This window comes from Colletotrichum spaethianum (assembly GCF_022836535.1).
Source record: "Colletotrichum spaethianum MAFF 239500 DNA, contig12, whole genome shotgun sequence".
Taxonomy (NCBI): Eukaryota; Fungi; Ascomycota; class Sordariomycetes; order Glomerellales; family Glomerellaceae; genus Colletotrichum; species Colletotrichum spaethianum.
In genome coordinates, this window is record NW_026054782.1 from 1,168,628 (window position 1) to 1,195,667 (window position 27,040).

The window sequence follows — 27,040 nt, forward strand, 5'->3', positions numbered from 1 at the left end:
GCAATCAGCTCAACATAACCTTGGATCGACTGTCTGGCTTTGAGCATGATTCTAAACTGAGATAGAATCATTGACGTGATTACCACGCAAGCCCACAGCTTAGGAGTTCAAAACACCTACATCAAGAGCTTGACAAAACTCGCAATGTTGTGACAATACGAGAACTATAGAAATCTTGGAATGATTTGGTCAGTGGCACAACAGAGACAATGCCACGTCCTAAAACGATTTTCAGTCTGAGTCTACGGCGTCAGCATCGAACACCGGGTGCGTCTCTATCCCAGGGTACAGTACGACGCCCTCAGCCGTCACAGTTCAGGATGCTTTGCTAGGTTGAGAGACACATACGGTTTGCTACGTCCTAGCTGCGTCAATTCGATGCATTGATTTTATTTTATATAGTCAGCTCATCCGTTACAATGAAGTCACGGATATAATTTAGTTGGGCGATTTGTTGATCTCGTCGAGGGGTGCATTAGTTGTTGATAACTAGTTGAGAGTCAAACTGAGAACATTTCTCTTTAAGTTGGCTGGCAGTGAAAACGAGCTGAATTGAGTTGTACAAGGATTGTGGGCCCAGAACGTGGCTTTGGCGGGGGCACTTCCCGTTAAGCTCAGCGCTCCTGCCCGCTGAAGTTGAGAGTTTGTTGGCGGCCCGGAGGGTCTTTTAGCGAACGGCCGGCCGCCGCCGTTGGCAGCTGAAGGGCCAGCTAAGCAGGGTGGCAGCCAAGCACGCCAGCCGGCCTCTGCCCCTCGTCGGCGCGGCCTGGTTCAGCCTTTCGAGCACGAGACGTCATTTCTCTCCCTGCAACGTTCACATCTCCACGACTGCGAAGCTCGTCAACCCCCCTCCCCCCAACGACTGCTTCAGTTCTGACCTGCTGTCGCCCGTCATGGAGTCCATCGCGCGAATATCCAGTTTGCTTGAGAGTGGTACGTCATTCACCGCCCACCCCATTCCCAATGTCATGTTTCTCGCTAACGTAGACCTTGTCCAGCTCGAGAGCTCACGCTCGATGCCGCCTCGGCGACGCGCAGCTCCCGCAGCACCGGCCGCCCTCTCGACCGTACGCAGATCAAGAAGCTGTTGGACAGTCGAAATGACCGCGAGGTGCTGGATGGCCTGCGCCGCGTCCTCTCGGTACGAACCATTCCCGCCGGCTCCAGTTCTAGGTCTTGGCTAATCGCACCTCCGTACAGATGATGTACCGCGGCCAGAAGACACTGCCCTTCTTCTCCTCTGTCGTAAAAAATGTCGCATCGCCGAATATCGAAATCAAGAAGCTTGTCTACATCTACCTCATTCACCATGCCGAGCAGGAACCCGACCTCGCCCTGCTCTCCATCAACACTATCCAGAAGTCCCTCTCCGACACGAACCCCCAAGTCCGCGCCCTCGCCCTCAAGACCATGTCCGGCATCCGAGTCCCCGTCATTAGCCAAATTGTGTCTCTCGCAATCAAGAAGGGCGTGGCAGACATGAGTCCGTATGTGCGCCGAGCTGCCGCTCTCTCCATCCCCAAGTGCTACCGCCTCGACCCTACACAGCTGCCCCAGCTCCTCGAATATCTGACCGCTCTCATTGGCGACAAGCAGTACTTCGTCGCCGGTGCCGCGGTGTTGGCTTTTCTGGAAGTGTGCCCCGACCGCATCGACCTGATCCACCCGCATTACCGGGCTTTGGTGAAGAAGGTCGTGGACATGGACGAGTGGAGTCAGCTGGCGACGCTGCGGATGATGACATACTATGCAAGGAAGTGCTTTCCTAGGCGGACGCGCAGTGTCAAAAGTCAGGAAAAGACAGCCGACCTGGGCGACTTTTACGGCGAGAATGCGCAACAAGGAGGCGAGGAGCAGCAGGTTGTCGTGGTGGACCCGGATCTGGCCCTACTACTCAACGGCATCAAGCCTCTTCTGCAGAGCCGTAACTCGGCCGTGGTCATTGCGGTCACGAGATGCTACGTCGATATCGGAACGCCAGACTACGTCAAGATTGCCATCGGCCCACTCGTAGCGCTACTCAGGGGACCACAAGACATCCAGCAAGTCGCACTCTACAACATTGTCTCGGTTTGCTTGACGAGACCAACCGACTTTGTCAAGTACGCCAGTCACTTCCTTGTCAGAGCTACAGACCCTGCGCAAGTGTGGGAATTAAAGTTGGAAATCTTGACGCTCATCTTTCCTCACGCGCCGCCCCACATCAAGAGCCTGATCCTGAACGAGCTTGAACACTTTTCCGGCTCAACGAACAAGGCACTAGTGAGAGAAGCGGTGCGTGCCATCGGACGGTGTGCCCAGACGGACTCGTCAACAGCACCAAGGTGTTTGCGGCTATTACTGGGGCAGATCACGAGTCTGGATGGAACATTGGCCGCCGAGTCACTGACAGTCATTCGGCATCTGATTCAGCAAGACCCCGAAGGGCACGTCGGGACGGTCGTACGTCTTGCGAAAAACTTGGACTCTGCAACGGACCCTCAGGCGAGAGCAACCATCATCTGGCTGGTGGGCGAGTTTTCCGGTCTCGAAGGCGAGGACAATATCGCGGCGGATGTGTTGCGGATCCTCTTGAAGGATTTTTTGAACGAGGCAGAGGTGGCAAAGGGGCAGATTCTCCTTCTCGCTGCCAAGGTCTACCTCCATCACATAAACCGCCAGAGCGAAAACAAAAGCGAAGACGAAGCGGCGGTGCCTAGTCAAGACGACCACCCCATCGCGAAACTTTGGGACTATGCATTGTTGCTGGTCCGCTACGATACGTCGTACGACCTTCGCGATCGAGCTCGCATGTATCGAGCTCTCCTTTCTGTGCCCCAACTGGCCACATTGATGTTGTTGGCACCGAAGCCTGCGCCGCAGGCTCCCAGTCCGTCAGAGACTCGCAAGGGCTTCATGCTCGGCTCATCGACACTTGTGCTGGCGGGCGGAGGCGGCGTCCACGGTCTGCGCGGCTACGAGGGTCTTCCCGACTGGGTAGCGGAGGGTTCGGAGCCGGACCGGCGACTGCGAGAAACGGAGACGCCTTCGGCATACGGCGAGGAGAAGAGCGTGCCGGCTAGTCAGATGCTCGACAGCGCGGTGAAAGCTGCGCCGACGAAGACCAATGGTCTCGGGGCTGTTGTTGGCGCTGGAGGCGGAGCCGGCATTGGTGTCAAGACCCTTGACGATTGGCTCGCAGAGGAAGAAATGGAGGAGCAACAAGAGGCGTTCAAGATGGACGATGATGCCGAGGACGAGTCCGAGGAAGAGACGGATGAAGAGGAGGAGGAGGACGATGACGAAGGGGAGGACGACGAGGAAGAAGAGGATGAGGAGAGCAGCAGCGACGACAGCGACTAAAGCAACCGGGGCTCAAGGACGATGCCACCGACGCCGACAAGTTGATGTCGGATCGATAACAGAATATAAACAAAACCAAGCATGCCTCATTTGCAAATTCATCAAGCGTAGTCGCGTACCAGAATCATCACGAACCATGTTGTCTACATTACCATAGTGGATACTTTGTACATGGCCAGCCGATTGCCAGATCTGAGCTTAACTCAGTCTCTAGTTTGAAATACCGGTAGGTGTAACAGGTTGCGAAAAACGGTATCACCGAGGATGGAGTCGCACAAACTAGACGTCATTATTGATTGGCGGAAATGAACCAGAGGCGACCTTGTCATTGTTCGGTGAGATTGGTTGCTCCGACAGTCTGGGCGCAGAGACGCAAATCCTACGACACCGGACTGGCCCTCCGATCGTGTGTTTCTACCGGCGCCACGCGGGCAGCAGGCATGCATGCATGTTGCTAAGCGATCCGAGGGACCCGAGGTGCTTCATCTCTCTCAGGGTCCTCTAAAGGCTGTCTCACTGACAAACCGCCGTCGAGACCCTTGTCTATTTGTCGGTTAGGAGCTCGGGTGCGGGCCAGCAGCATCGCTTAGCCCGTGTTGTTCGGATAGCATCCCCCGGCCAAGTGGGCTCGGCCAAGGCGCTAAAATGATGCTAAGATTCGGGTGTTGGCTGTGAGAGTCCCACCAAATGTTGCATGTCCCAACTCTTGACTGTCTCGATGGGTACGCTGTTGTTTCTTTTTATTCTTCAGCATGAAAGGCTGATCGCGTCGATTGCTATGATTCTGGCCAGATGACGGCTGGCTAATACTTACCAAACGAGAATGTACGCAGCTCTTGCTTGCCAGAATACACCGTGAGGGCGACATTCGAGGCTCAAGTCTCGGACGTCTCAGCCTGCAAACAGATACAACGCCCAACATCCAATGGTCATCAAAGACCAAAAGGCCCGTAAGCGGCACACGCACTCCTTTCCAAATCGAGAAGGCCAGCGGGTCCACGGGTAGAGGAAGGGGATCAAGAGAGAACTTGGCTCTGGGCTTAGCGGCGCCGTTTGCTGCGCTGTACCACCGCTTGCCTTCTTTCAATCGTCCATCCCTCTCGTGTCATTCGGTTTGTTCGCTTACCAGTGACCAGCCGGGCGACGCTGGTAACATTGGAGCAATGGACGGGACCCTTCCCAACTCCACAGCCGGCCCCTAGCCGGAGGAGGAGGCGATGCAATGTCATGGATTTCGTGCCGTGTGGATGTGGATGCGCCTGCGGTCGTTTGCATACATATATAGATGACGGGCGTCGTTTGCGCTTGGGACTGCCCGTCCCTTTGTCTCTATTTCGTGTCTGCACCTTCGATTCGCGCCCTTCCTTTCGTGGCCGTTCTATTTCATAGAACCTTTGGCGCGGTTCCGTCCTTGAGCAACCAGAAAGGACTAACAGCAAAGCACACGAGGATTGCAACTGAGTAGACCCGCGACCGTTTTGGAGATATCGCTGCGCGTCATCACGGCATTCCACCACGAGCCTCGACCTTCAACAACCAGCGATCGCCACTCGACAGGACCCTTGAAAATCCGCCACCATGTCGGCCAACGACACTGCGATGCGGCGGCCGTTCCGCGAGTGCACCGAGGTGTCACAGCTCTGCCCCGTCGAGATGACGGTGCTGTCCTACTACCCCAACTTCGGTGCCAACATCTTCTTCGCCGTCGCCTTTGGCCTCGTCGTGCTCACCTCGGCCACCATCGGGACGTGGAAGCGCACCTGGACGTTCATGCTTTTTGTGACGGGCGGTAGCATTCTTGAGACTGTTGGTATGGGTGTCCTCCTATTTGTTTTGACCTTTCCGTCATCAATCCATCCCGTCTGCGACCGGATGAACCCCTGCCCCGTGCCTCGACTGTTGCTACCGTGATGCATCGTCGACTAACACGAACCCAGGTTACGTTGGCCGCGTTCTCCTCCACGAGAACCCCTGGAACAAGGACGCTTTCCAGATGCAAATCTGCACCATCATTCTCGGCCCTACCTTTATCTGCGCCGGCATCTACCTCACCCTCAAGCATGTCTCGGCGAACCTTAACCCGACGCTCACGCGCATCCGCCCGCGCCTGTACCCCCTCATCTTCCTCCCCGCCGACCTCACCTGTCTCATCGTCCAGGCCATCGGCGGCGGTCTCGCGGCGGCGGCGGGGCAGACGAACAAGAAGCTGCTCAACGGCGGCAACCAGGCCATCATTGCGGGCATCGCGTTGCAGGTCGTCGTGCTGGTGCTGTTCGGCGTCGCCGGCGCGGATTACTGGATCAGGGTGAGGAAGTGGGCGCACAGCGGCGACCACAGCACCGGCGACATTGCTCTGTACCGCTCGCCCAAGTTTAGGATGTTCGTCTGCGGCGTCGCGGCGGCGTACGCGTGCGTCATGGTCCGTTGCATCTACCGGTACGTCGGACACCTTTTCTTCCCTGGACGACCACGGATGGATTTTGCTGACTTGCGGACAACAGTGTTGCCGAGATGGCAGGCGGCTGGGGCAACCACATCATGCAGGACGAGGTCTCGTTCATGATCCTTGACGCCGGCCTCGTGCTTATCTGCGTCACGCTGCTGACCGTCTTCCACCCCGGCGTCTACTTCCCGCCGATGGCCAGGTCCCGCGCAGCGCAGGTCGGCGAGAAGACGGATTCGATGACGACGTCGACGCCGGAGAATGTCAAGATCGAGTCGGGGCGTGAGTCGGCATGAGGGAGTGTGGTTGGTGCGATTGAAAAGGAAGCCTATATTAGACGGATAGAAGACACTGGTTGTACAAGTTGTCACTGCGACGCTTGAAGCCTTCAGGTCATGGCGTTTGGGATGTCAGGGCTCGTCTATGTTTTCGCTTTATGAAACTTTGAGCTCCCCTTTGGTTAGACATGTGTGCTTTGGAGAGGTCACTCTGTAGTGTTGAAATCCAATCAAAGAGATTGTATTATACGCGCTTTGAGTGCGGTTCCTTGCCCTTTTTAGGAAAGGTTTCTGTTAGAACAGTGTTGGCCTCCTGAACAACGAGGCCAATAATGCCAATGTTCAACTCTCGCAGGAGACTGACGCCAATCAAAGCGCTGTTCGGCCTGGCAAGTGAATATTACACCCCAAGCCCCTGTGGAGTCTTTACGAGAAGAAGCCAGTTTACATCTCAACCTCTTCAACGCCCTCAAAGTGACAGCCGGGACTGACACAAGCCTTCGGTACGCTCCATTCCCGGGTACTCAGGTCTAGCCATGTGCGTCACAGACGCGGTCCACTACATGTGCGGCATCTGCAACGCTCGCCTCGGCAAACCCGCCGCCGCGTCGAACAATGCCCCGCTGCCCTCGCCGTCGTGGCCCCACACTGCGGCCGCCTCTCCGCAGCGGTCCCGGAACCCGTCCCCTCGGACCCAGCCCTCGACTCCTCCGGTCTCGAGCTCGAGGTCCTTAGGACGGCGCCGGGGTACACCCTAATCGAGCCTGAGCACCGCCGACCGAAGCCGAGGGTGGTTCGGTGTGAGCTTTGCGTGGACCACCTCGGCGAGAAGGAGGCCAAGGCTAGGGAGAAGTGGTGGAGGGCCGAGACCAAGGCGCTGGCCGGCACGCGCAGGGACAAGAGGACCGCTCCGGGGCCGTCGACTGCGGGATGGTGCGACGTGCTTCGATGAATTCTTTCCATTGGTCTTCTATGTGTTTCTGAGGGCTTTCTAATATCCCTCTTTTTTTTTTGGGTCTCGCCGCTAGAGCCGGTGCTCACTCCTTACCCCCCAGATACCGGTACACCACGGAAAAGTCCCGGCCCTTGCAGTTGTCCTCCCCCTCGGCCGCGGCGTATACCTCGGTGGCCTTGCCGGCCAGCTCGAGCTTCGCGCCGGCCTCCCTGGCGGCGACGACGGCGAGGCCGAGGTCCTTGCGCATCAGCCCGATGCCGAAGCCGCCCTTGTAATCCCTCCCGCGGGGCTGCCCTCGACGACGCCCTTGACGGGGTTGTTTACCTCGCTTGGCCAGCACTTGCCGGTGCTGACGTTGATGACGCCGGCGAGGACCTTGGGGTCCAGCCCCCACCGCATGCCGAGGTTCATGGCCTCGGCGGTGGCGATGTTGTTGATGGCGAGCAGGTAGTTATTGGCCAGCTTGGCCGACAGGCCCGTCCCCTGGGGCCCGCAGTGCAGCACGCGGCGGCCCATGCGCAACAGCGTGGGCTCGACGGCAGCGAGGTGCGATGCGTCGCAGCCGAGCATGAAGGTCAGGGTCCCCGCCGTGGCGCCGACGACACCGCCCGACATGGGGGCGTCGACGAAGACGCCCTGGCCTTCGGGCTGGGCCGCCGCGACGGAGGCGGCGACCTTGCGCGACGACGAGGGGTCGATGGTGGAGCAGTCGATGAAGATGCGCTTCCTCGGCGGCAGGCCGTCGAGGATGGACGCGTAGACGGATTTCACGTGGGACGGCTCGGGGAGCACGGTGATGACGGTGTCCTGGTTTGGCGTACGGTCAACATTTGATGTCCACAACTCGTTTCCAATGAAAGAAATCAAAGAGGTTTGCTCGGTTCAGCAACTAGAAATGTAGTAATATCAGGGCCTTTGGGGGCCGTGGTCATAGTTGGCAAAACAGTTTTAGTTTGGACATCATGAGAGCATCAAGACGGACAAGGCCGTTGAACTTGGAATGAGGTGGAAAGTAAGAAAGAAAAACCATGAAAAAAACAAAACAAAATAAAGACTCACAGCTTCCGTCGAGGCGTCTCTCGCCGTCTCGACGACGGCAACCTTTGCGCCGCCGGCCTGTGACTGCCCCATCTCCTCGGCCAGCTTCGAGACGGCGGCCTTGTTGATGTCGAAGATGCGGATCTCATCCTTGGGACTCAGCTTCGACTGCAGGTTCTTGGCCATTTGGTAGCCCTGGACAAAGTCAGCGCCTGGCTATGAGACTGGCCCCTCCCCCCATGTGCGTCTCAGGGACGAGACGAACCGCAAAAGAGCACATACCATCTGCCCGAGGCCGATGAAGCCATAGCTCTCCAGCCGCCGCGGCGTCGTCGCAAAGCCGCGCCGCTGCACGAGCCTAATAGTCCGCAATGCCGTAGGGGTCCGCATCTTTTAATTCCCGATGAACCAATCCGCGAAAGAGAAAAGCATGAACCGGCGACCGACAAGTGAGCAATTGGGAATCGAATGTTGTTCCTCAAGAGAACAAAACACCAAACTCTGGGGAGACAAGGTGCATTCCAGCCGAGCTTAAACTGCTCCCCCCCAGGTTTCCCAGACTGCGGGGATGGGACGCAGACGAGGTGGATGGTTATCCGGGGAGCCGGCCATTGCCGGTGTTAGCCATCGCGCTCGTCCCTCGATGATGCATGGCGGGCGGGCGGCCTTGACCCGAGCCTCTCCAGACCCCCCCCAAACCGACACCACCCCCCCTTGCATGGCGCGCGGGAGCGGCCCCGGATTGGAGAAAAGAGGGCCCCCCCCTGACGAGGAGAGTGCTGCACTAAGGATGCGTCGTTGTCTGCGGTGGCAAACAAGCCCGTCCTGGGGAGACGTTCAAGGGTCGCGCATGGTGTACGGCGGCATCGTCGAGCTGCACAGAGACGTGCCTGAATGTGTGAATCAAAGGAAAGAGTTGGCCGTCTGGCATTCCATTCAATCGAATCTTCCTTTTCAGCAGCTCCCTTCCACTGTATTTTGTGGAGGCAAAGCCCTAATGACATCACGGCGCAACGTGACAGCATAAAGCTTACCCACCGCCGATGGGGATGATGGAGAACGTCAAGCAACATCCAGGTCGGCACGTTGGAAACTTGGAACCGTGGGAGGGCTGTGTGAGGCGAGCTCGAGCAAGCACTGTGACGCCCGGCTAGAAGCGGGCCTCTTTTGTCAAAGCTTCACAGCTCTCGACTGCATGGTGGGAAGACGATGTGAGATGGACTGGCAGACTCCATGTCTTGATACTGGACTCGACACAGTAGGTATGTATGTGTACTGGCGCCAATGGGTTGGGATATGCCGAACACGAAACTACTACAGCAAAGGCCAACTTCGATTGCAACGCAGTCACCGTATCCCATTCGACGCCTGCAAGCAAAGGCACCCTAAACAATACATCAATTACACTCGCCCTCATATCCTGAACCGCGCGATTCGGCTCTCCCGCAAACCCACACCCCCCCCTTTTCGCCGTAAGGAGACGATTCCAATGTACACTGAGTTTGATTCCACCCAAAGATTCCACAAACAAAGAGTGAAAAGAAAGCCGGCCCGAGTCCCCTCGGGCTCTATGGGTATGAGCGAAAGGCAGAAAAACAATATAGAAAAGGTCTGCCGCCATGTCCACCACCCTAGCAAAATCCTCGGAGCGGCTGCAATCCGCGGCGCCCCATGCTCCATGGCCAGACCACGTCACCTCATCTGCTGCTTGTCACTGCCAAAGTCCGTATCCAATCGGCGGACGCTTTATAGGGCTCCAACAAAGTACGAAAACGCGCTGCGCAACCACAGTTAGTTTACCGCTTCTTCACGAACCGGAATGAAGCAAAACGTACCCAACGGCGAGCGACACGGCACTCAGGCCGAACAGGGCCCGATTCCGTACGCGCAGCTTCTTGACCTGCACCTCGGCGGTCTTGGCCTTCTTCGAGCGCGGCTCCTCCGCGGCATCTGCTTCGGCGTCCTTCTTCTCGTCTTCGTCGTCTCCCTTGGAGATCTCCTCGGCCCCGCGCTTGCCCTTCTTGACTTTGGGGCTGTCTACTCCCTCCTCTGGCTTGACCCTGGCAGCCTCGACCATCTGCTTGGCCTCGGCAATCATGCGCGCAGTCTCTTCGGCCGTCGGTGGCGCCGAGCTCAGCAGAGGGAGCTCTAGTGACACGGCAGTGCGCTTCGTCTCGTTTCCGCCCTCGTCCGTCTTGACGTCCTGGTCGACAATAACCTTGGCCTTGGGCTCCTCCTCCCTGGGCTCCAGGACGACCGCGGGCTCCGTCTCAATGGTCTTGATGGCGGTCTCCACTGCCGCCTCGGCGTCCTTGTCCTCGTCAATGACGCCGTTCACCTCGAGCTTGGTCGCGGTAGTGAGGGTGGGCGTGGACTCCCGGGGCTCGACCGAGTCGGCCTTGGCCTTGCGCTTCCTAGGGGACCTGACGGGCCTGGGAATAACTGTCTTGGCCGGGCTGGCGGAACGGCGGGATCGGGTGCTGCGGGGCAGCGAGGTCGGCGTGGGAGGTGCGAGTTGAGGGTGAGCCTTGAACAGCTCGAATTTCGGAGGGGCGGTAATCTTCTTGGGGGGGCTGTCGGGGGTGTTGGAGACGGCGATGTTGGCGGGATCCAGCAGGGCGCGGATCCACGGCGCGATGCCGTACTCCTCGGCAAGGGTCAGGGCGTGTTCGGGAGGGATCCAGACATTGCCGGCCGTCTCCTCGGGGCTGGTGGTAGCAAGCGACTTGATGTACTTGCGCTCGGCCTCTTCTTCGGAGGCCTCGGCGTAGGGGAAGGTGGCCTTGAACATGCCGGTGGCGGACACGAAGCCGTCGTGGCTTCGGCGCATGAGGAAGTAGCTGTTGGGGCTGGACTTGAAGATGCCCGAGACAATTCCCTTGGGCAGCGGCGCGCGGAGGTGCGCGTAGTCGAAGACGCCAAGGGCTGCACCTTCGCCGTCGGCAAGGTTCACCATCTTGGCAGTCAGCTGGGTCTGGCCGAGACGGCGGCGCGAGACGAGGTCGTCGTCTGCAATTGGGTCAGCAAACCAGGAACCCTCGAGCACAAGCAATCAAATCATGTCCATACATTGCGGCACATTCTCGAGCATCAAAGGATTGTGCTTGGCGGGCAGATGCCGCTCGGTAGCTGTCGCGGAAGGCATCTTTGGCTACGGGTTGAAGGCGCAAAAGTGGTGATTAAAAATGGGGTACGTGAGGTGTTCGCGATACGCGCGCTGGAGCACCCGGTAGGAAAATCCTCGGGGTCGCGTCGATTGCGGGCGGGGAAGGCTCGGTCGTAGGTGAAAGTACTAATCGGCGCGTCAGTCTGAGCACAAGCATGAGCGCACCGGTCGCACGCGCGCAAAAGAAGTGTCAATGTGTGTGCGTGTGCGCGTGTGTGGTGTAGAAACGGTTGTCGCTTACTGGGACTGGACTCGTCGGAGCTGAGCTGGAGAGGTTCTTGCGCAGACGTGACGTGACGGGGGCGTCTTGTCGCGTAAAAAAAAAAGGTGCAGGGGTTGACGATGAGTGAGGTCGAAGGGGGAAAAAAGATTAGAATCGATTGTATGTAACAGGGACGGCGTCCCGGTATGGGGGCGGGAAAGCACAAAGGGCGAAAGCTATCTTCAAAGGATGGAGGGTGGCAGGATCGAGGGGGGGAAAGAGAGAGAGAGAGTGGGAGTTGGAGGAGTGAGAGAGAGGGACGAGATGGATGGATGAGAGTGACCTGTGAGGAGGAAGAGAGGCGGACGGGACGGGAAAGGAAGCGGAGGCAGAGTGGAAGACGGCGCGCGCGCAAATTGGAGCAGCGGCACACCAGCCAGGAAGTACCTGAGGACCTCAGCAACGAGGGCCGAGAGAAGCTCTGACAGAAAGCGAGAGGGAAAGAGAGAGAGAGACATCTTGGGGGGCCAACGGGAGGGTCCTCGCAGTCCTCAGCTCATTGGGTTAGATTAGAGGAAGGGGGGAACTGCGGGTTCGGGAAGCGAAGGGTGTTGAAGCGTGGCCCGATGAGGAAGAGCAGGAGTCAGATGCGCGACATAGAGAGGTACCTCTAAAAGTGCTCCACTAGCGTCCATTCCGAAGTATCTCCCTATTGTACCCGTCAATTGGCGCATTGGACGACACCCACTCCCCAGCACCTTCCCCGGAAAAAAATGTAGCGACAGAGGCAGAGGGAAAGAAGAAAAGTCCCCTGAGAAGGGAATTAAAATCAGATGCAACGGTCCCCTTTCTTCCCTACTCCCCGTTGCGTGACCCCGGTCAACGTCCCAGGCGTGACTTGGGAACAGCCGAGCAGCAGGCGACTCGTCCGTCTCAATAAGGGCTCATCTTGAGCACACGTTTCCTCAGTTTCGGGCCAGAGTCCCGTCCCTCGGAACCCAGAGCTACCCCCCTGGTCCCCAACAATTCTCGTCGCGAACGCGCAAAGCTCAGAGCACCCTGGGCGCCGTTCGCAGCCTCGAGAACCGGGGGGGGTGAAGGCGGCGCGACAGGCCCTTGAGCTGTGGCTTTCTCCTGACTTCGTCGACGGGACAGCTTGGACATGTCATGGGTCTTCCTTTTTGCCGACATTCGTCTTCGTCGCACCCAGATTGGAAGCAGCCCAGCCCGCCACACTCCAAAGCGCGCGGGGGGGCGGCCGATTGCGCAGGGCAACGGGCGAATTGCAGCTCTGCAAGTCATTTAGCCACGTTTTTCCGTGCATGAAGACAAGACGAAGCCCAATCGATAGGCCCAGGCACTGAAAAGCCTGGCGGAGGGATGCATTTCGCGTTCCGCCCAAACTGCCGATACTGAACACCTGCAGTGTAACAAAGAAGGTGATGGATGGGGCCAAGCACTAGAGGGCCTCTCCGTGTGTTTAGACTGGAACGTTAGACAGCTGGATCCAGGGGACCAGACAGAGTTGGGCATCACTGACACGGCAACGACGCCGTCGAAACCGCCTAGCTGACACATATCTCTCATCCGTGATCCTACTGACTTTGCTCGACATGACTCCTCATATTCATCAACGTACTGGTGCACTAGACACTTAGAGGCGCCTCGGAGTCTTCGTTCGGCTAATGACACGAAAGGTGCACCAAGCCCAGCTTGATCGCCGAAGCTCTGAGCTTGTTGCATAACTGGGTGGGCGTCGTCTGCCGTGCACAGGACCCAGCGCACAAAATCCTCACAATTCAGCAAATGGAGTTGGGCACTCGAGATCCATACCGGAAGAGCTTGTCGGCGGCGGCTTGAGGCTACGGGTACCTTGCGACGCACCACCATAGCTCTCTTTAGCAATGTCCGATCCGAACCTCACATTTCTTTTCTGCTGCCGCTAGCCCCCGTCCCCGCCATCATGCGCCAGACGACGAATGGCCGGAGCGAGACTGACTCTCCCGCATGGCACATGCTGCTGTTGTCTGAGCCTCAAGGACGCACCAGTGACAACGTCAAGGTTGAGATGAGGTAAGCGCAGGGCCAGAGTCAGTATCTGCAGCACCAGCGCCAGTGAGCTTGTCGAATGTGTGCCCCTCACCAGCCAGACATTCCAGACCGCTTATCCAGCCGGTACTCTGACACCGCGGCCAATACAATGTATCAATAGAGGCTCCCCTCCCCCCCTCTTCTCCCCTCCATCCCCATTCCACCCCCCGTATCGAGATTGGCAGCCAATGTTACCTACGAGGGGTACAGCACAGCCAAACAAGCTCGTAGATAGGTCTCCCAACCCCTTTACCAAGGCAAGGCAACCCGAAGCCTGCGCGCGAAGTGAGGGAAGTCTCGCGGCCACAGTAAGGAAACTCAAGCTCTGGCAGCGAATGCACGCGAGGGCTTTGTTGATTGTTCCTGGTTTCGTGTGTGAAGTTCCATCTTGTTCCAGATGCCGGCCAATCAATGCAAGCAGAGCCCCCACCGATCCTTGCAGCCAATGGCACGCCTCGACCCGTCCAGTGTCGGCGGCCCAGGACCCACAAGACACCGCGCAGGGCCCCACGTCCACCACCCACAGCCCGCCGGCTGGCCCTGACGTCCCTGGCCTGGGCGAGGGGAGGGGACTTAGGGAGAAAGGGAAAGAGAGAGAATGAGGGGCAACAGGAAGCGGTGACCTCGCGGTGCGGTGCCTGAGTGGTCAGTGCTGGCTTGCTTGTCCGTACCTGACCTTGCCTCGCCTCGCCTTGCCCGTGTCCACCTTACCCAGCAGCCGCCCGGGACCTTAAACTCATCATCCTAACCACCTGCCGTGTCTGAATCCTTAACCTCCCTCCTCCAGAGCAAACATTGTCACCAGACCTCACCTCTGCTTACTCACAGCCTCGCCCGCTGCTTCATACGTCTAGAGACCTCTTACTTGTTGGCCTCTTCATCCACCGCCCGACAGCTCCAACCCCAAGCTCTCGCCGATACCCCACCACCACCACCACCGTCGTCATCATGGCTTCCCACGAGCAAGAGGACACCATGCCTGAGGAGACTCAGGGCTACAAGCTCTCCCAGCCCAAGCAGAGTCTGGCCGAGTACCAGAAGATGGGTAAGTTTTCTTGGTTCTCCCATCTGTTTGGCCATGTCTTTGTCTGCATTCTCCGTCTTTCTCGCTGCTGCTGCTGCTGCTGCTGCTGCTGCTGCTCTACTCTGCTCTGCTCTGGTGCGTGGACTGGGCTGGATTGGGCTGGGTCCTGCGGATGCCCCTCACACCTTCAATTTACTTTGGGGGCCGCTGTCAGCATGTGAGCTTCACACAGCTCTGCGCTCATCTCGGTCACTGCTCATGGTGATGCGCAATACGGCATCGTATTCAAGGCAAACACGGAGAGAGACGGCATGAGGAAAGAGCGCAGAGCACCGCACCCAAGCTGCTTGCACCTGCCATCCCAAGCTCCTTTTCTTTTTCACAACCACCCGCCCGTCGCCTTTCACCATCCATACCGTCCGGTATCCTCAGTGTCTTCGCCCTCGGTTCTTTTGTTCTCGTCAACGGCAATATCGCACAAGGATCTATGATACACCACAATCTTCATGGAGATGCTGTATGATGGCATGCGTCTGTTGATGCAGCGGCGCAATCGCCATAACGCCCTGCTCAATCGCAACTCCATCGAGCTTCCCCCGGCACCCCAGTCTACTCCATCAGGCTCTCGCCCTCAGTCACCGGTATCTGAGGTGGCTGAAGAGAGGCATCTTCATCGAGCCAGAGCCACCTCACGACCTGTCCCTCCCAACCCTCCCAACTCTCCCAGGCTGAGAGAAGGCATTCTCGAGCAAAACACAGCCCTCATCCGAGACTTTTATGCATCCCCCAACATTGTTAGAGCAGCTCATGGTTTGGCTACGTATGAGTTGCTGGAAGAGGACGAGCAGCAGCAGCAGCAACAAGAGCAAGAAAAGAGAGAAGAACCGCCCACTAACAAGGCCACAGACGAGAACGATGAGTCTCTCCAGCGCTACAAGGAGTCCCTCGGCCTCGGCGGCGGCAAGGACCTCTCCGACGCCTCGGACCCCCGTGTCTGCATTATCCTGTCCCTGACCATGGAGTCCCCTGGACGCGACCCCGTCACCATCGACCTGTCCAGCCCCGGCTCCGAGGCCACCCTCAAGGACAAGCCCTTCAAGATCAAGGAGGGCGCCAAGTTCACCATGGTCGCCAAGTTCAAGGTCCAACACGAGATCCTGAGCGGTCTGCAGTACGTCCAGGTCGTCAAGCGCAAGGGCATCAAGGTCAGCAAGGACTCTGAGATGCTGGTAAGTCTATGCCCCCCATATCCCTTCCCGGGACCCCTTCACTGACACATGCCACAGGGCAGCTACGCTCCCAACACCGACAAGCAGCCCACCTACTCCAAGCGCTGTAAGTTGAGCCCCCTTTTCATCGAGACCTCTGCCCAGATTACTGACCGCCCCTTAGTCCAAGAGGAGGATGCGCCTTCGGGCATGTTGGCCCGCGGCCACTACAACGCCATTTCCAGCTTTGTCGATGACGACAAGAAGACCCACCTGACCTTTGAGTGGTCCTTCGACATCGCCAAGGACTGGTAGATCATGGTTGGTCCCCCCGTGGCCAACTTGCTCCTCCTTCCTTAACCATTGTCAACAAAAATCGAAAAAATAAAGCAGTCATGCCGCCCCTTGATACGTCTGACCAGCTGACATCATCCCGACTTCCAACCTTGCGATCTGATTGAGACGTTGGGTGACCTCGTTAGGTGTGTGGTACGAGGGGTCACCCGGTGGATGGTGGAACATAATCACGGTTGGAAAGGGGGGCAGGCAGGAAACGCACTTCACTCTCTCTCACAAGACAAAATCAAAAAGTTGCAGCACCAATGGACCCTGCGCAGGGAAGAAAATCATGGGTTCAAGGGCGGCGGACCTGGGTCGAGGCCTTTCTTGCCATGCAACGCACACACACACATACACACACACGCGCGCGCACGCTTTGCTCTAAGCCCATACACTGGGTATGGGACATGAAGTCACGACACACAAAACTTGGTAGATCGTTTGCAGATACATGTCATGCTGGGGGTTCGCGCTTGAACCCGAGCTGAAATACAGATCCATTGGATCATCATCAAAGTTGTCTCTATGTTTTTTTTGTCTCATCGTCTCGACCACCAGCCGGGCGGTGGCTCCTTGTTCCACCGTCGCAGCTACCTTATCCTCAACCGGGATATTGATCGGGTGTCTTTTGTAAACATGTCTGGTGATCCTTTGTCACCAAGCCAGTGATATCGTAAGGGGGGTATATGCGACCCTTTCATCAATGCGTACCATCCAATCCACTCACTAGCCGTCCCCCTTCCTTTTGGCCAGCCTACAAAAAGTAGTCGGGAAGTGAGTTCCCGTCCGCCTGCTTCTCCCCGCCGCCCAGCTGCATGTCTTTGTGCTGGTCGTTCTCTGGGGCCGCCGCAAAGACGTTGAAGAACCTCTCGCCCGTGTCGCTGACCTCCAGCACACTGGCCATGTTGCCGCACCGGTAGCAGTAGTTGGGAGCGCTCCACACCGTGCTCAGACGGTCGTCGTACAGGACCTGGAAGCCCTCCTGGCACAGCTGGTGCGCTCTGAGGATGTGGTCCATGTTGTTGACGGCCAGGAACTTCTTGACCACCTGCGCGCCAAAGGTATATCCTGCCCCTCGGGGGCTCAGTGAAAACTCGTCTCGCTCCGGGTCTGGGTCGGACCAGACCAGGTCGGCCATGGGGCCTTCGTGGGGGATCTCTCGGAAGCGGTCGATGATGACGATCTGGTCGATGGAGTGGATGGACGGCGACAGACCTATAAGCCATGGATTAGTCAGGAATGGCAATCACAAGGGGAGGCGCGGAGAGGCCATTACCGCCATGGACGCAAAAGATCTTGTCGTTGATGACGACACTGAGGGTCAGGAAGTCGAACATGTCGGTGAAGTAGTGCCACACGTTGGCGTTTCCGTATTTTCTCGAGCATTCCGTGTAGAAGCCGTAAGACTGGGTGACGCCGCGAGACTCATGGTTGCCTCGGATCAAATGCACGCGATTGGGGTATCGTAGTTTCAAGCACACAAGCAGGGATATCGTCTCGACGCTGAACATGCCGCGATCGACGTAGTCTCCTATGGGCTTGTCAGTCTCCCTGCTGCCGGTTCTGATCCCGCCGCAGCGCGCTTACCCAGGAACAAGTAGTTGGTGTCTGGGCACCACCCGCCAATCTTGAAGATCTCGATGAGGTCGTAGAACTGGCCGTGGATGTCGCCGACGACGGTGACGGGGGCGCGGACATGGACGACGTTGCTCTCGCGCATGAGCAGCTCTTTGGTCTTGGCGCAGATGGCCTCGATGACGGATTCGGCGAGGAGTTCCCTCTTGTACAAGCGCGAGATGCACTCGTCGAGGTCGACGGATGCTGTACACGACGTTATTAGAGGATGGGTGGAGGACAAGGAGGAAGAGGGGCGCAGAGCATACCCGGGAGTCCAGGCATCGTGGCGATGGTGGTGCAACGACAAGTGTTCTGCCGCCGGCTGATATATTTTTGTTTGAAGAGAGGGTGTAGTAATGATTAGAACAATCGTCGCAAAGGTCGGTGGCTCACGGAGCAGGTCGTCGGTGACCACTTCTACTCCAGACGTGGGCGGTGTGTGGTGGGGAACGTCGGGGTTGCAGTAACATGATCGAGAACGACGAGACTTTACATGGGAACAGGAAGCACGACGGCGACAGTGAGAGAACAAGGTCGACGTAGATTGGTGTATCGGAGCGTGGGGTGAATTGACGGCGGGGAGGATGCACGATGGTGTTTGGCCGAGTATTGTGAGTCGTCGAAGGGGGGATTCGAGATAATCTTGGGTGCGTAGTATGGGGAACAAGAGAGGACGAAAGGAAGGAATAAACGAGAGGGGCACGTTATGGGATGCCCTCGCAAAGGCGTGTTCTCTCTACCGTAGGCAGACCGAAATTATCTTTTCGCGTTGGATGGCGGCGGCTGTAGCAGCGGGAGGAGGGACGTCATGCTGCAAAAGGCGGCGGCGGGCAGGAATAGAACAGACGAATGCACCCTGTCAAATTGGAACAGCTGGGAGCTCGGACCGGCTGAGAAATCCCATCCCGACGCGCCCACGACGGGGACCACGGGACGTCCACGTCCAACGAGTGGAATTGGCTCGCTTACGTACACACAGCCGACTCTTTTTTAGGGGCCGGTGACCGCTGCAAGCCCCTGACAGAAGCGCTGGGACGGTCTTCCGCATCAGGGACCATGCCACACATACCGAAAGGGGGGGAGGGAAGAATGGCCAGGGAGGCCCAGGCTTCCTGGCATGCTACGTATGTCAGCAGGGGAGCAGTCCTGGAACACTGGGCTCCGATCGTATAAAGACACCTTCCCCGCCTCTCACCTCCTACCTACAACTGAACCACCGGGCGCGCCGTTTCCTTTTCCTTCACCTCACATTCGCGCCCATCCCGTTTGAAGCCCACCTGCACACCGTCTGGCTTTCCCCGTCACCAAATTGCTAAGCTCCCCCATTCTAGATCCCAGTTTCTAGTCGGTGGTCTTTGTCGTTTGAGAGACTCTGCGACCTTGGTCTATCGCAGTAGTGGATTAGCAGACCCATCTCCTTGCTTGTTTTAAAAGAAGTCCCCTTCCGCCGCGTTGCAGCTTGTTTGCTTCTCTACGGCCGTCTTGGCTGTGTCCAGGGATTCGAACAGCACCTGGAATCAAAACATTGGCGCCTCATGTTTACCCCCTTTTCATCCACCCGCTCTCTGCTCTCCTGGTCATCTCGGCGTTTTGAGTTCGTTTGCTTTCATGATCTCGAGTTTTTTGCCAGATGCCATGTTCGTCTTCCTTTGCCAAAAGGCACCGTCTCTTAAATCTAGAAAATGAACAGTCATTTCATACTCTACGTTACTTGAACGTCTCATCACGCCTCGCTGAACGCAGGCCATCTCACCAACATCTTGCCCCGTACGCGAGTGACACGAGCAGCCGAAACACATCCGGTATCGTTCGCGTCATTCCGGGCTTGCCATGCCATGCCATCGTCGTTTCAGACAATCCGGCGATGCCATATTTTGCAAGCCCCGTCCATTTCACTGAAAGACTATGCCCACCAGTTTCCTCTTCTTATACGGCTCGACGAGCTTCAGACCGAAGAAACAAAACACTTTGTAAACATCCCCACGATATATTTCGGATTAATGTCTCTCTATCAGGCTGTCTCTGAGCCATCTTTGTAGCAAAATTGACAAGTGTATGACAAGGCCCAGTAGTCATCTCAGCCTGCCTCATGCACAGGGAGTCAGTTGTGACTTTGAGCCTTGCAGCTCCCACTCACTCGCTACAGTAGATATGCATAGCCTTGCGTTCTGTTTGCAATCTGCCACCACACTCGGGTCGGTTCGGCCGTTTCTGGAAAAAGAAACCATGCTCGGCCCGATGAATTTTCCGATGTCCTTCTCAGCCTTTTCGCGCAGAAGGAGGTGCAGTAGCTGACCTGTGCCTCACTGGGCAGGTACACCAGCCCCACTTTCCGCCTGAGCCTGGGCGCGCGCAACCTTGAACTCTGGTCAACTTCGTCGCGCTTTCTCCACGACCTCATCCCGGTATTTCCCCCTTGGAATGCGTCCAAGCCGAATAGTATTCGACATCCGCGTCTTAGAAGCCTTCTCGTCAAGACTGGGTCAACCGAAGTCCTCAATGACGACCACCGCTTTGCTCCTCTTCTAACGCTTGTCCTAAAGAAGGCCGGTCGACGAGCAATGCGCCACCTCAATCAGCGCCAGCGCATTTGTTAGAGATATCTCTGAATGCCTTCACTTCTATTGCGTTGATTGAATCACTACGAAGCTCCTTACCCACAGAATTTTCTGCCGATATCTCATTCCGCGGCTCTGCGTGCGCGAACACCAAGGTTGGTGGCTCTCTTTCTTTGACTCAGGCTGTGCTTCTCATCATCTCTCAGACCCTTGCCTCTTCTTTTTGTCCTCGGAGGCTCCGAACAAGACCCGTCTCCTGAGATTCCGCGCCGCAACGAGTTTTAGCTCGCCTCTGGCCGGGACACTTTCGTTTCCTCTTCTATCTTTTCTGGGAATCGCGGCTGGACTCTGGCTTCTCACCCTTTCACGCCTTGGCTCAGTCAACTGGTGGCTTTACCCTCAGGACTGAGACGCCTCGTCTCTTTTCATAAAAAATCTCAACATCATGGCGGATCACGCACCCGGCTCAGGGCCAGCTACGAAAGAGCCCAGTTGCATTAACTGTGGCGGTATTGGACACTGGGCCGTAGCGTGCCCCGAGCCTGTGAGAGCCAAGCCAGCGTAAGTTGCTTGATTTCTTTCATCTTCATCTTCAGACAACGTCTATCATTTCCCTTTTCAGGAGCACCACTAACCCAGTCAAAGTGGGCTGTCCCGAAGGAACACTTCAAACAGTTATGACCACGGTCGAGGGGGCGACCAACACGGCGGAAGACGGCCGGGCGCTGTTGTGACCAAATATCCAACTCCACCCACCGGCAACCCCATCGTCACTCGCTACGGCCCGCCACCGGTCCAGCCCCATGCTCTTCCTTACCCCGGCCCCCCGCAGCCCTACCCGTCTTATCCACCCCCGCCGCCCGGTGGTTACCCTGGATATCCCCAGTACTCGCCACCGCCGCCTCCTCCTCCGGGTGCATATCCACCACCGCCCGGACCCCCGGGGCAGTATCACTACCCAGCTCCGAGCCAGTATGGCGGGCCTCCGCCGGGACCTCCTGGGCCACCTCTCCCTTCTTACCAACCACCACCGTCTTATCCTCCCAGTGCTTCGTACCCTCCCTCATACACCCCTCCATCCGGATACCAGCCCGCCCCTCTCCCTCCACCCCCTAGTGGTCAGTACTCTGCACCATACAATCCCACGTCATCGGGAGGCTACCCTCCGTCCACATATGGGCCACCACTAGTTCAGCCGCCATATGGAGCTCAACCAGGTCCTCCCCCGCCTCCGTCCTCATATACCCAGCCGTACGGGCCCACCGCTCCTGCGTACGGACCGTCACCTCCCCTACCAGCTCCCCCTCGGAGTACGCCGCCAGGTTTGCCGCCCATTCCTCCTCACAGAAATCAGATGTTGCGGGATCGACATGGACGACATCGTCAGGGTCATAACAACCGACCCGACCGCTCTCGCAAAAACAATAAACATAGCAATCCTAAACGCGACGCCTCACAACCAAGGCCGAAGTCGAGCGGTAACAAAGAGAAACAAGGGCCAACCCGGGACGAATCCGAGCCGAAAGCCTTGAAGACGGCATCGATAGCAAGCGCGACCCCTGAGAGCGGACATGCCAACACCGTCTCTGAAGATGGCGTCGATGATGATGAAATCGATTGGAAGTGGGAGGAGGAGATGATCTTCCAGGAGGCGGACAAAGGCCACCAACCAGATCCAATCGCCAAGCCGCTCCCTGGACCGGGAGAATACCATGATAATATCATGTTACCTCCAGCATGGAATGCTACATGCATTCAATCCGACTTTGTCACAGAAGAGAATCTCGAGGAGTTTTCGCGGTCGATCCGAGAAACCGAGCACTTTGCATCTCTGCAACATGACCCAGCGTTCTGGAGAGGCCCAGTTGACTCGAAAGCGGCCAAGCGACAAAGCGAACCGCGGGATAACAAGCCCGTCACTTTCAAGTCCATTCGCCTTCCAGGATTCCCTTCTCTCCCACCGAAACCACCGACTCCGGAGAACCACGAATACCGCCCAGTCAACAGTCGCAAGCGCACTTGGGAAGACTCACCTTCCGACTCGCGGGCTAGAAGCAGCCAAGATGGTGAGTGGTCAGACCAACGTCATAAACGACAAAGGGGCGACTCGCGTTCTGGCTACGATACTACATCACCTCATACACGGAGGACTAGGGAAGAGTCCCGACCAATCGACCGTTACCGCTCTCAGCGGCTAGACCGTGCCGAGTCTGATCCAGCCGAGGCACTGCTGAAGTCTCTGGATACTTCCCATGATGCTGGTCCCTCTAGGCGACATGATGGCGACAAGTTTCCCAGTCGCCACGGTTCCGGTTACCACAACTCTCGACATGCGCGACGCCAGGGATCAGCCAATAGCTTTCAGGAAGGACGGACACCGCCGCTTGCGGGGACACCACCGCCACAGAATAACCCTCGGAGCAGTCACGCCTCGCGGTCTCGTTCACGCTCGCGCCACTCCCACCGACGTGGATCCCAGAGCAGCCATGCCGGATCACGCCCAGCATCTAGGCAGTCTGTGGCATCATTCGCGTCGCATGGCACCGAAGACTCAGAGCTGTCGGCCCTCGAGGCCGAACTCCTTGGCATTGCTCCTAAATCAAAAGGGGGCAAGGAGGGTAAACACGGAGACCACGGCTTGAAGTTTCGCAAGCGCGCCCCGAAGGTCGACTCTGCCTACAGGTAAGTTAATGTTATCAAGTTAACGAGTCTATGTAGCTAACCCATGTTATAGCCGCCGATGGTGACCCAAGCCGGCCCTTGATCACATTCAAACTCAATCTAGCATTAGTCACGGTCGCCGTAACTTGTAAACAACAGTACCAAATGTAGGTTGCCAGGCAGTTCCTGCGCCGATTTTACATTGTTTCATTCTGCAAACGTCGAGAGCCTTGCTCCAGTAATACGATAATACCACGACATTACAATAAAGCTGGGTGTTGGGACGACCCGGGTCAGCGGCCGAAGAAGACATCTCGGCTTGGGAATGACATCCTGGGCTTGGATAGAGATTTCGTGGAATGACGGCTACCGTCGCATTGCATTACAACTCTTCGCCTGCTCGAGAGGGCTATGTGAATGGCCAGTCGTAAAATCAAATTCTTGAACCACCATTTGAAATGTTTCGTTGTCTCTGATTCGTCGCGTGTTTTTGGTTTTTGTTCTGTCTGACACAAGTTCGGTGTCACATTATTGTGTATCCGAGCGGAAGGGATGTGGCCTGAGTGTTGCGTTCACTGTAACTTCAGATGAAGCCAGCCTATTCCCGGTTCCGTCTTCAAACTGATTGGTTAATTTTCCGGCTCCGATCTGGATATTCCCCAGATCAAACTAGTAGAACGCTCAACCTCGCCCAGTTGAACATGTTGCTTGTCGCGGTTAACAGTCACACTGCGTAGGAAGCATAGAAAGTTTTCAAACTCCGACCGGCGTCAATTGCCTATGGAAAGGTGTAGCGACCTAATAAGAAAATAATGTAGGAAATAAAGAACGGTCGTTTCCAAAGATCTATACCCGAGTTTGGTTTCCGCCGAGCCTCAGAAGTCCCTGACTCCTTACGGCATCGATCAGAAACCCCCTCCAAACTCCCAGGTGTTTGACACACCAAAGACCATCGAACTCATCGCGGACCCGTCGCTTATGCGCGGTTGTTGAGCTCCATGCGCTTCTTGAGGCGGTAGGCAATGGCACGCTTGCGGCCGGCAGCGGTCTGGGTGAAGGCGGCGGAGCCACCGAAGGGGCCGGCGGCAGCACCGTTGCGGACACGGACAACGCAGACGTTCTTGGCCATGCCGACGGTGGCGTCACAGGTCATGCCGGCGGGCATCTGGACCTTGACGGGGAACTCGGCGTTGGTGGCGAGGGAGAGACCCTGGATACCGAGTCCCGGGACGTTGGTGGTGACCTGGGCCTTCTGCATGGCCTCCTCCTTGGTACCGCCGGAGGTGCCGTCGACGTCGGCGGTCAAGGGACCAGCGCCATCCTGGTTGATCTGGCGGAAGGTCATGGTGATGGTGCCGTCATCGGCGCAGGTGGGCATACCCTGGGAGGCGCCCATGCCGGCGGTGGCGGCGACGCGGGACTCGGGGGGCCGTTCTGCGTCTTGGCCTTGCCCCCGCCGGCGCCTCCGAAGAGACCGGCGAGGCCCTGGCGGACGTGAAGCTCGGCGCGCTTGAAGTTGGGGATGTTGTCCTCCTCACCGGTGGCGGCGGCCTTGCCGTTGTTCTGGGGAGCGGCAGCGCCGCCCATGAAGTTGTCGATCATGACCGAGGCGTCGACTGGGCCGTTGCCCTGGGTGCGGCCGAGAGGGCCGACCTGGCCGGAGGCGATCTCGCGGTCACGGATGATGGCGGTGTCGGCCTGAGAGCCGCAGCCGTTGGAAGTGCAGTCACGGGGAGTTCCATCGGCGACTGAGTATGATGAGTTAGTGACCTGTTGGTTGGCTTCTCAGAGCAGAAGAGCCTGTCGCCTCCATCTGCCGGCCGTCAGGGAGGTAGAAGCTTACTGGTGAGACCGGGCATAGTGACGCCATTGGAACCAGTGACGGACAACAGCGTGCCGTGAGCAGAGACGGAAGCAGCCAGAGCGGCGACGAGGAGGGACTGGGAACGCATTGTGAAATGAGGGTTTCGGGGTGAGGAAACTAGAAAGAATCGGAGTCGATTTTTATAAGATTAAAGAGTTCCTATTCGTGAAGGGCCACCGGGGCTGATAGGTAAAGAAAGTGAAAAGGTTCAAGTGAAAGGCTTGCTTTGTTGATGCTGTGTGATGAGGGACAGAAGGTTAGATTCGAGGGTGTGGACGGGAGAGTTATATAGAAGATGTTGATTACTCCTGCTTGGCATTCCATATCACGACTGAAGGGGGGACGAATTTTTGACAAATTCCTTGGGTTGAGATGGGACGGACGGACAAGGTTCGGAATCAGATCGTTCCACGCTGAGCCGCAGCACCGAAGCGGTCCTGCAAGCCTCTAGGAATCGACGTCTTCACGGTCTGTTCTCAGCTGAACCTCAGTCGCCTCCCTCATACACACAGGTAGACGCCTCCTCGCCGAGCTGCTCTGCATCCCCGGTGAGACCTCGCAACCCTGCGACCCTCCGTCAGGGTCAATGTGTTGCCAGTGGCTAAGACCTTCCAGCCGTCAGTCAAAGTCAACCTCAAGCATAGCTCGGTATCGCCTCGACTTGAGTGGAATGAAAACCATGGGGGAGGGGCGTGGAGCAGGGGGTGTGGATGCGGTTTCGGTTGGTGTTCAGCTCTAGATTTGAGAAGAAACTGGAATTGCTTCTCGTTCGCTCACTGTGAGTTGAGGATCATGGGACGACAAGACGATGGCGACGTCGGAGGATGAGGCCGGCGGGTCGCCAAACGAGATACGAGGGAGGAAAACGAGAGATTGAGCATCACATACACCCGCCAAGAGACGGGCCAAAGCAAATCGCATCCAAGGCAATGGAGACTTTTTCCAGAAACAGAGACTTGTAAGCGCCCGCGAATCTACCCGGCCGCCCACATTCACATCCCGGGATACGCTACTGCGCCTCTCGCCCTCTTCGCGCACCTGTGGGCGCTGGGTAAGGTACAGGCTGGTTCGAGTGATGCGCAGTTTCGAGGTGCAGAGGGGGTTCACGACGTGGAGGATGGCAAGGGGATGCGCTACTGGGTTGCGAGCTTGAAGAATCAAGGCTCTTGGCTCTTGGGGTCTAGCCGAGGAGGGGGGAGAGCATGTAAGGGTGCTAAGGTTAGGTTCTTGACTGCATGAAGCTTGGCAAATCTATGCTCACGAATTTGTTTCAGTGAAGGTCTCGGCGAGAAACAACCGTGCTGTGCCTGGGTGCTCAGAGTGAGTCTGCAAGCGTCGAACGCGGCGTGACAGACAAGTGACAGAAAGAGAGTCGGCGCGCAGGAACCGCTGTATGCACGCACGTTTTTTGGGCGGTCGTGTGAGTGGTTCTGTGTAGTCAGCAAGTCGATTTGGCGGGGGTTTTTAGGTGTAGGGAACGCAGAGAAGAAAGCCAAACAGAGTTCCGATTGGCCCGTCAGCCGGGGAGCGTAATGCAGCCATCTTACGGGAGCCAAGAAGTTTACGGGTTTCGGCGATCAGACTGGGGATACTCGGGCAGATCATGGACGTGAGGGAAAGGGAGATTCCACCGTGATGTTCACAGGGTTTCCTCACTGAGCGACCGTTGTGTTCCCGTTCCGTATGCTAAGCCTTGGAGGCCCTGTTGTTTCCCCCTGACTAAAAGTCTTGGTAGTAGGGATTGGCGTCGCCTCAGTCTGGCAGAGCCTCCGACGTCCAGGGCTCGGAAACGCCGGTCCACGTTTGGGAGTCAGGAAACGGGGGAGCGGCGGTCCCGGCCTGCTCGAGTGTGGCCTTTCCGTTACGGAGCGTGTCGTGTCGGCTGGCGAGAGAGGCGAAGCGCAATGCTTGGTGGCGGTAGTGGTTTTACGCGTGTTTTGCCGGTGGATGCCATCTCTCTCCATCTCGCTCGTTCTGTCTTGGGCGAGGTTTCGGAGACCGTCCTCAAGCCACTCGTGCGAGCCCAAGAATAGTGCTACGTACAGGACAGTGAGATCATGGAGTATTTGCTCCCCTGCCTCTGGGGGGCGCGGTTACCCGCGATGTGCGTCCGCGATATGCACCCGCGCTATAGGTTTACCGGCAAGGTGCCATTCGGCTTGATGGTGCAATGATTCGGTTGCCCGAGGCAGGGTGGGGTGCAGTACACAAATGAACAGAAAACCTTGCGTTCATGTTTGCTGCGGGGTGACGA

General features: G+C 57.3%; 8 protein-coding genes across 8 annotated transcripts; 4 read left to right on the plus strand and 4 right to left on the minus strand.

The window, feature by feature from the left end:
* Nucleotides 1-893: 893 nt before the first annotated feature.
* On the plus strand, nt 894-3,085 carry ColSpa_05654 (AP-3 complex subunit beta-2; the record flags this gene model as incomplete). The annotated part of the gene is given in 4 exon segments (XM_049271866.1): nt 894-933; nt 999-1,141; nt 1,201-3,061; nt 3,078-3,085. 4 exon segments carry the CDS (start codon nt 894-896, stop codon nt 3,083-3,085), a joined length of 2,052 nt encoding a protein of 683 aa, XP_049127823.1.
* A 1,835-nt stretch (nt 3,086-4,920) lies between these two features.
* ColSpa_05655 (sphingoid long-chain base transporter RSB1) lies at nt 4,921-6,081 on the plus strand (the record flags this gene model as incomplete). The annotated part of the gene is made up of 3 exons (XM_049271867.1): nt 4,921-5,152; nt 5,280-5,778; nt 5,844-6,081. 3 exons carry the CDS (start codon nt 4,921-4,923, stop codon nt 6,079-6,081), a joined length of 969 nt encoding a protein of 322 aa, XP_049127824.1.
* Nucleotides 6,082-7,264: 1,183 nt separating this feature from the next.
* ColSpa_05656 (3-hydroxyisobutyrate dehydrogenase, mitochondrial) lies at nt 7,265-8,446 on the minus strand (the record flags this gene model as incomplete). The annotated part of the gene is made up of 3 exons (XM_049271868.1): nt 7,265-7,825; nt 8,078-8,251; nt 8,339-8,446. The coding sequence occupies 3 exons, from the start codon at nt 8,444-8,446 to the stop codon at nt 7,265-7,267; spliced, it is 843 nt and encodes a 280-aa protein (XP_049127825.1).
* Nucleotides 8,447-9,802: 1,356 nt separating this feature from the next.
* Nucleotides 9,803-11,201, minus strand: ColSpa_05657 (bouquet formation protein 4; the record flags this gene model as incomplete). Its single annotated transcript, XM_049271869.1, has 3 exons — nt 9,803-9,833; nt 9,892-11,065; nt 11,126-11,201. 3 exons carry the CDS (start codon nt 11,199-11,201, stop codon nt 9,803-9,805), a joined length of 1,281 nt encoding a protein of 426 aa, XP_049127826.1.
* Nucleotides 11,202-15,045: 3,844 nt separating this feature from the next.
* On the plus strand, nt 15,046-16,062 carry ColSpa_05658 (Rho guanine nucleotide exchange factor gef2; the record flags this gene model as incomplete). Its single annotated transcript, XM_049271870.1, has 3 exons — nt 15,046-15,768; nt 15,826-15,874; nt 15,932-16,062. 3 exons carry the CDS (start codon nt 15,046-15,048, stop codon nt 16,060-16,062), a joined length of 903 nt encoding a protein of 300 aa, XP_049127827.1.
* A 778-nt stretch (nt 16,063-16,840) lies between these two features.
* On the minus strand, nt 16,841-17,985 carry ColSpa_05659 (putative serine/threonine-protein phosphatase; the record flags this gene model as incomplete). Its single annotated transcript, XM_049271871.1, has 4 exons — nt 16,841-17,301; nt 17,363-17,617; nt 17,674-17,907; nt 17,970-17,985. 4 exons carry the CDS (start codon nt 17,983-17,985, stop codon nt 16,841-16,843), a joined length of 966 nt encoding a protein of 321 aa, XP_049127828.1.
* A 2,721-nt stretch (nt 17,986-20,706) lies between these two features.
* ColSpa_05660 (uncharacterized protein) lies at nt 20,707-23,074 on the plus strand (the record flags this gene model as incomplete). The annotated part of the gene is made up of 4 exons (XM_049271872.1): nt 20,707-20,822; nt 20,937-21,533; nt 21,696-22,943; nt 23,047-23,074. The coding sequence occupies 4 exons, from the start codon at nt 20,707-20,709 to the stop codon at nt 23,072-23,074; spliced, it is 1,989 nt and encodes a 662-aa protein (XP_049127829.1).
* Nucleotides 23,075-23,898: 824 nt separating this feature from the next.
* ColSpa_05661 (uncharacterized protein) lies at nt 23,899-24,874 on the minus strand (the record flags this gene model as incomplete). The annotated part of the gene is made up of 3 exons (XM_049271873.1): nt 23,899-24,252; nt 24,303-24,670; nt 24,766-24,874. 3 exons carry the CDS (start codon nt 24,872-24,874, stop codon nt 23,899-23,901), a joined length of 831 nt encoding a protein of 276 aa, XP_049127830.1.
* Between the last annotated feature and the right edge of the window lie 2,166 nt (nt 24,875-27,040).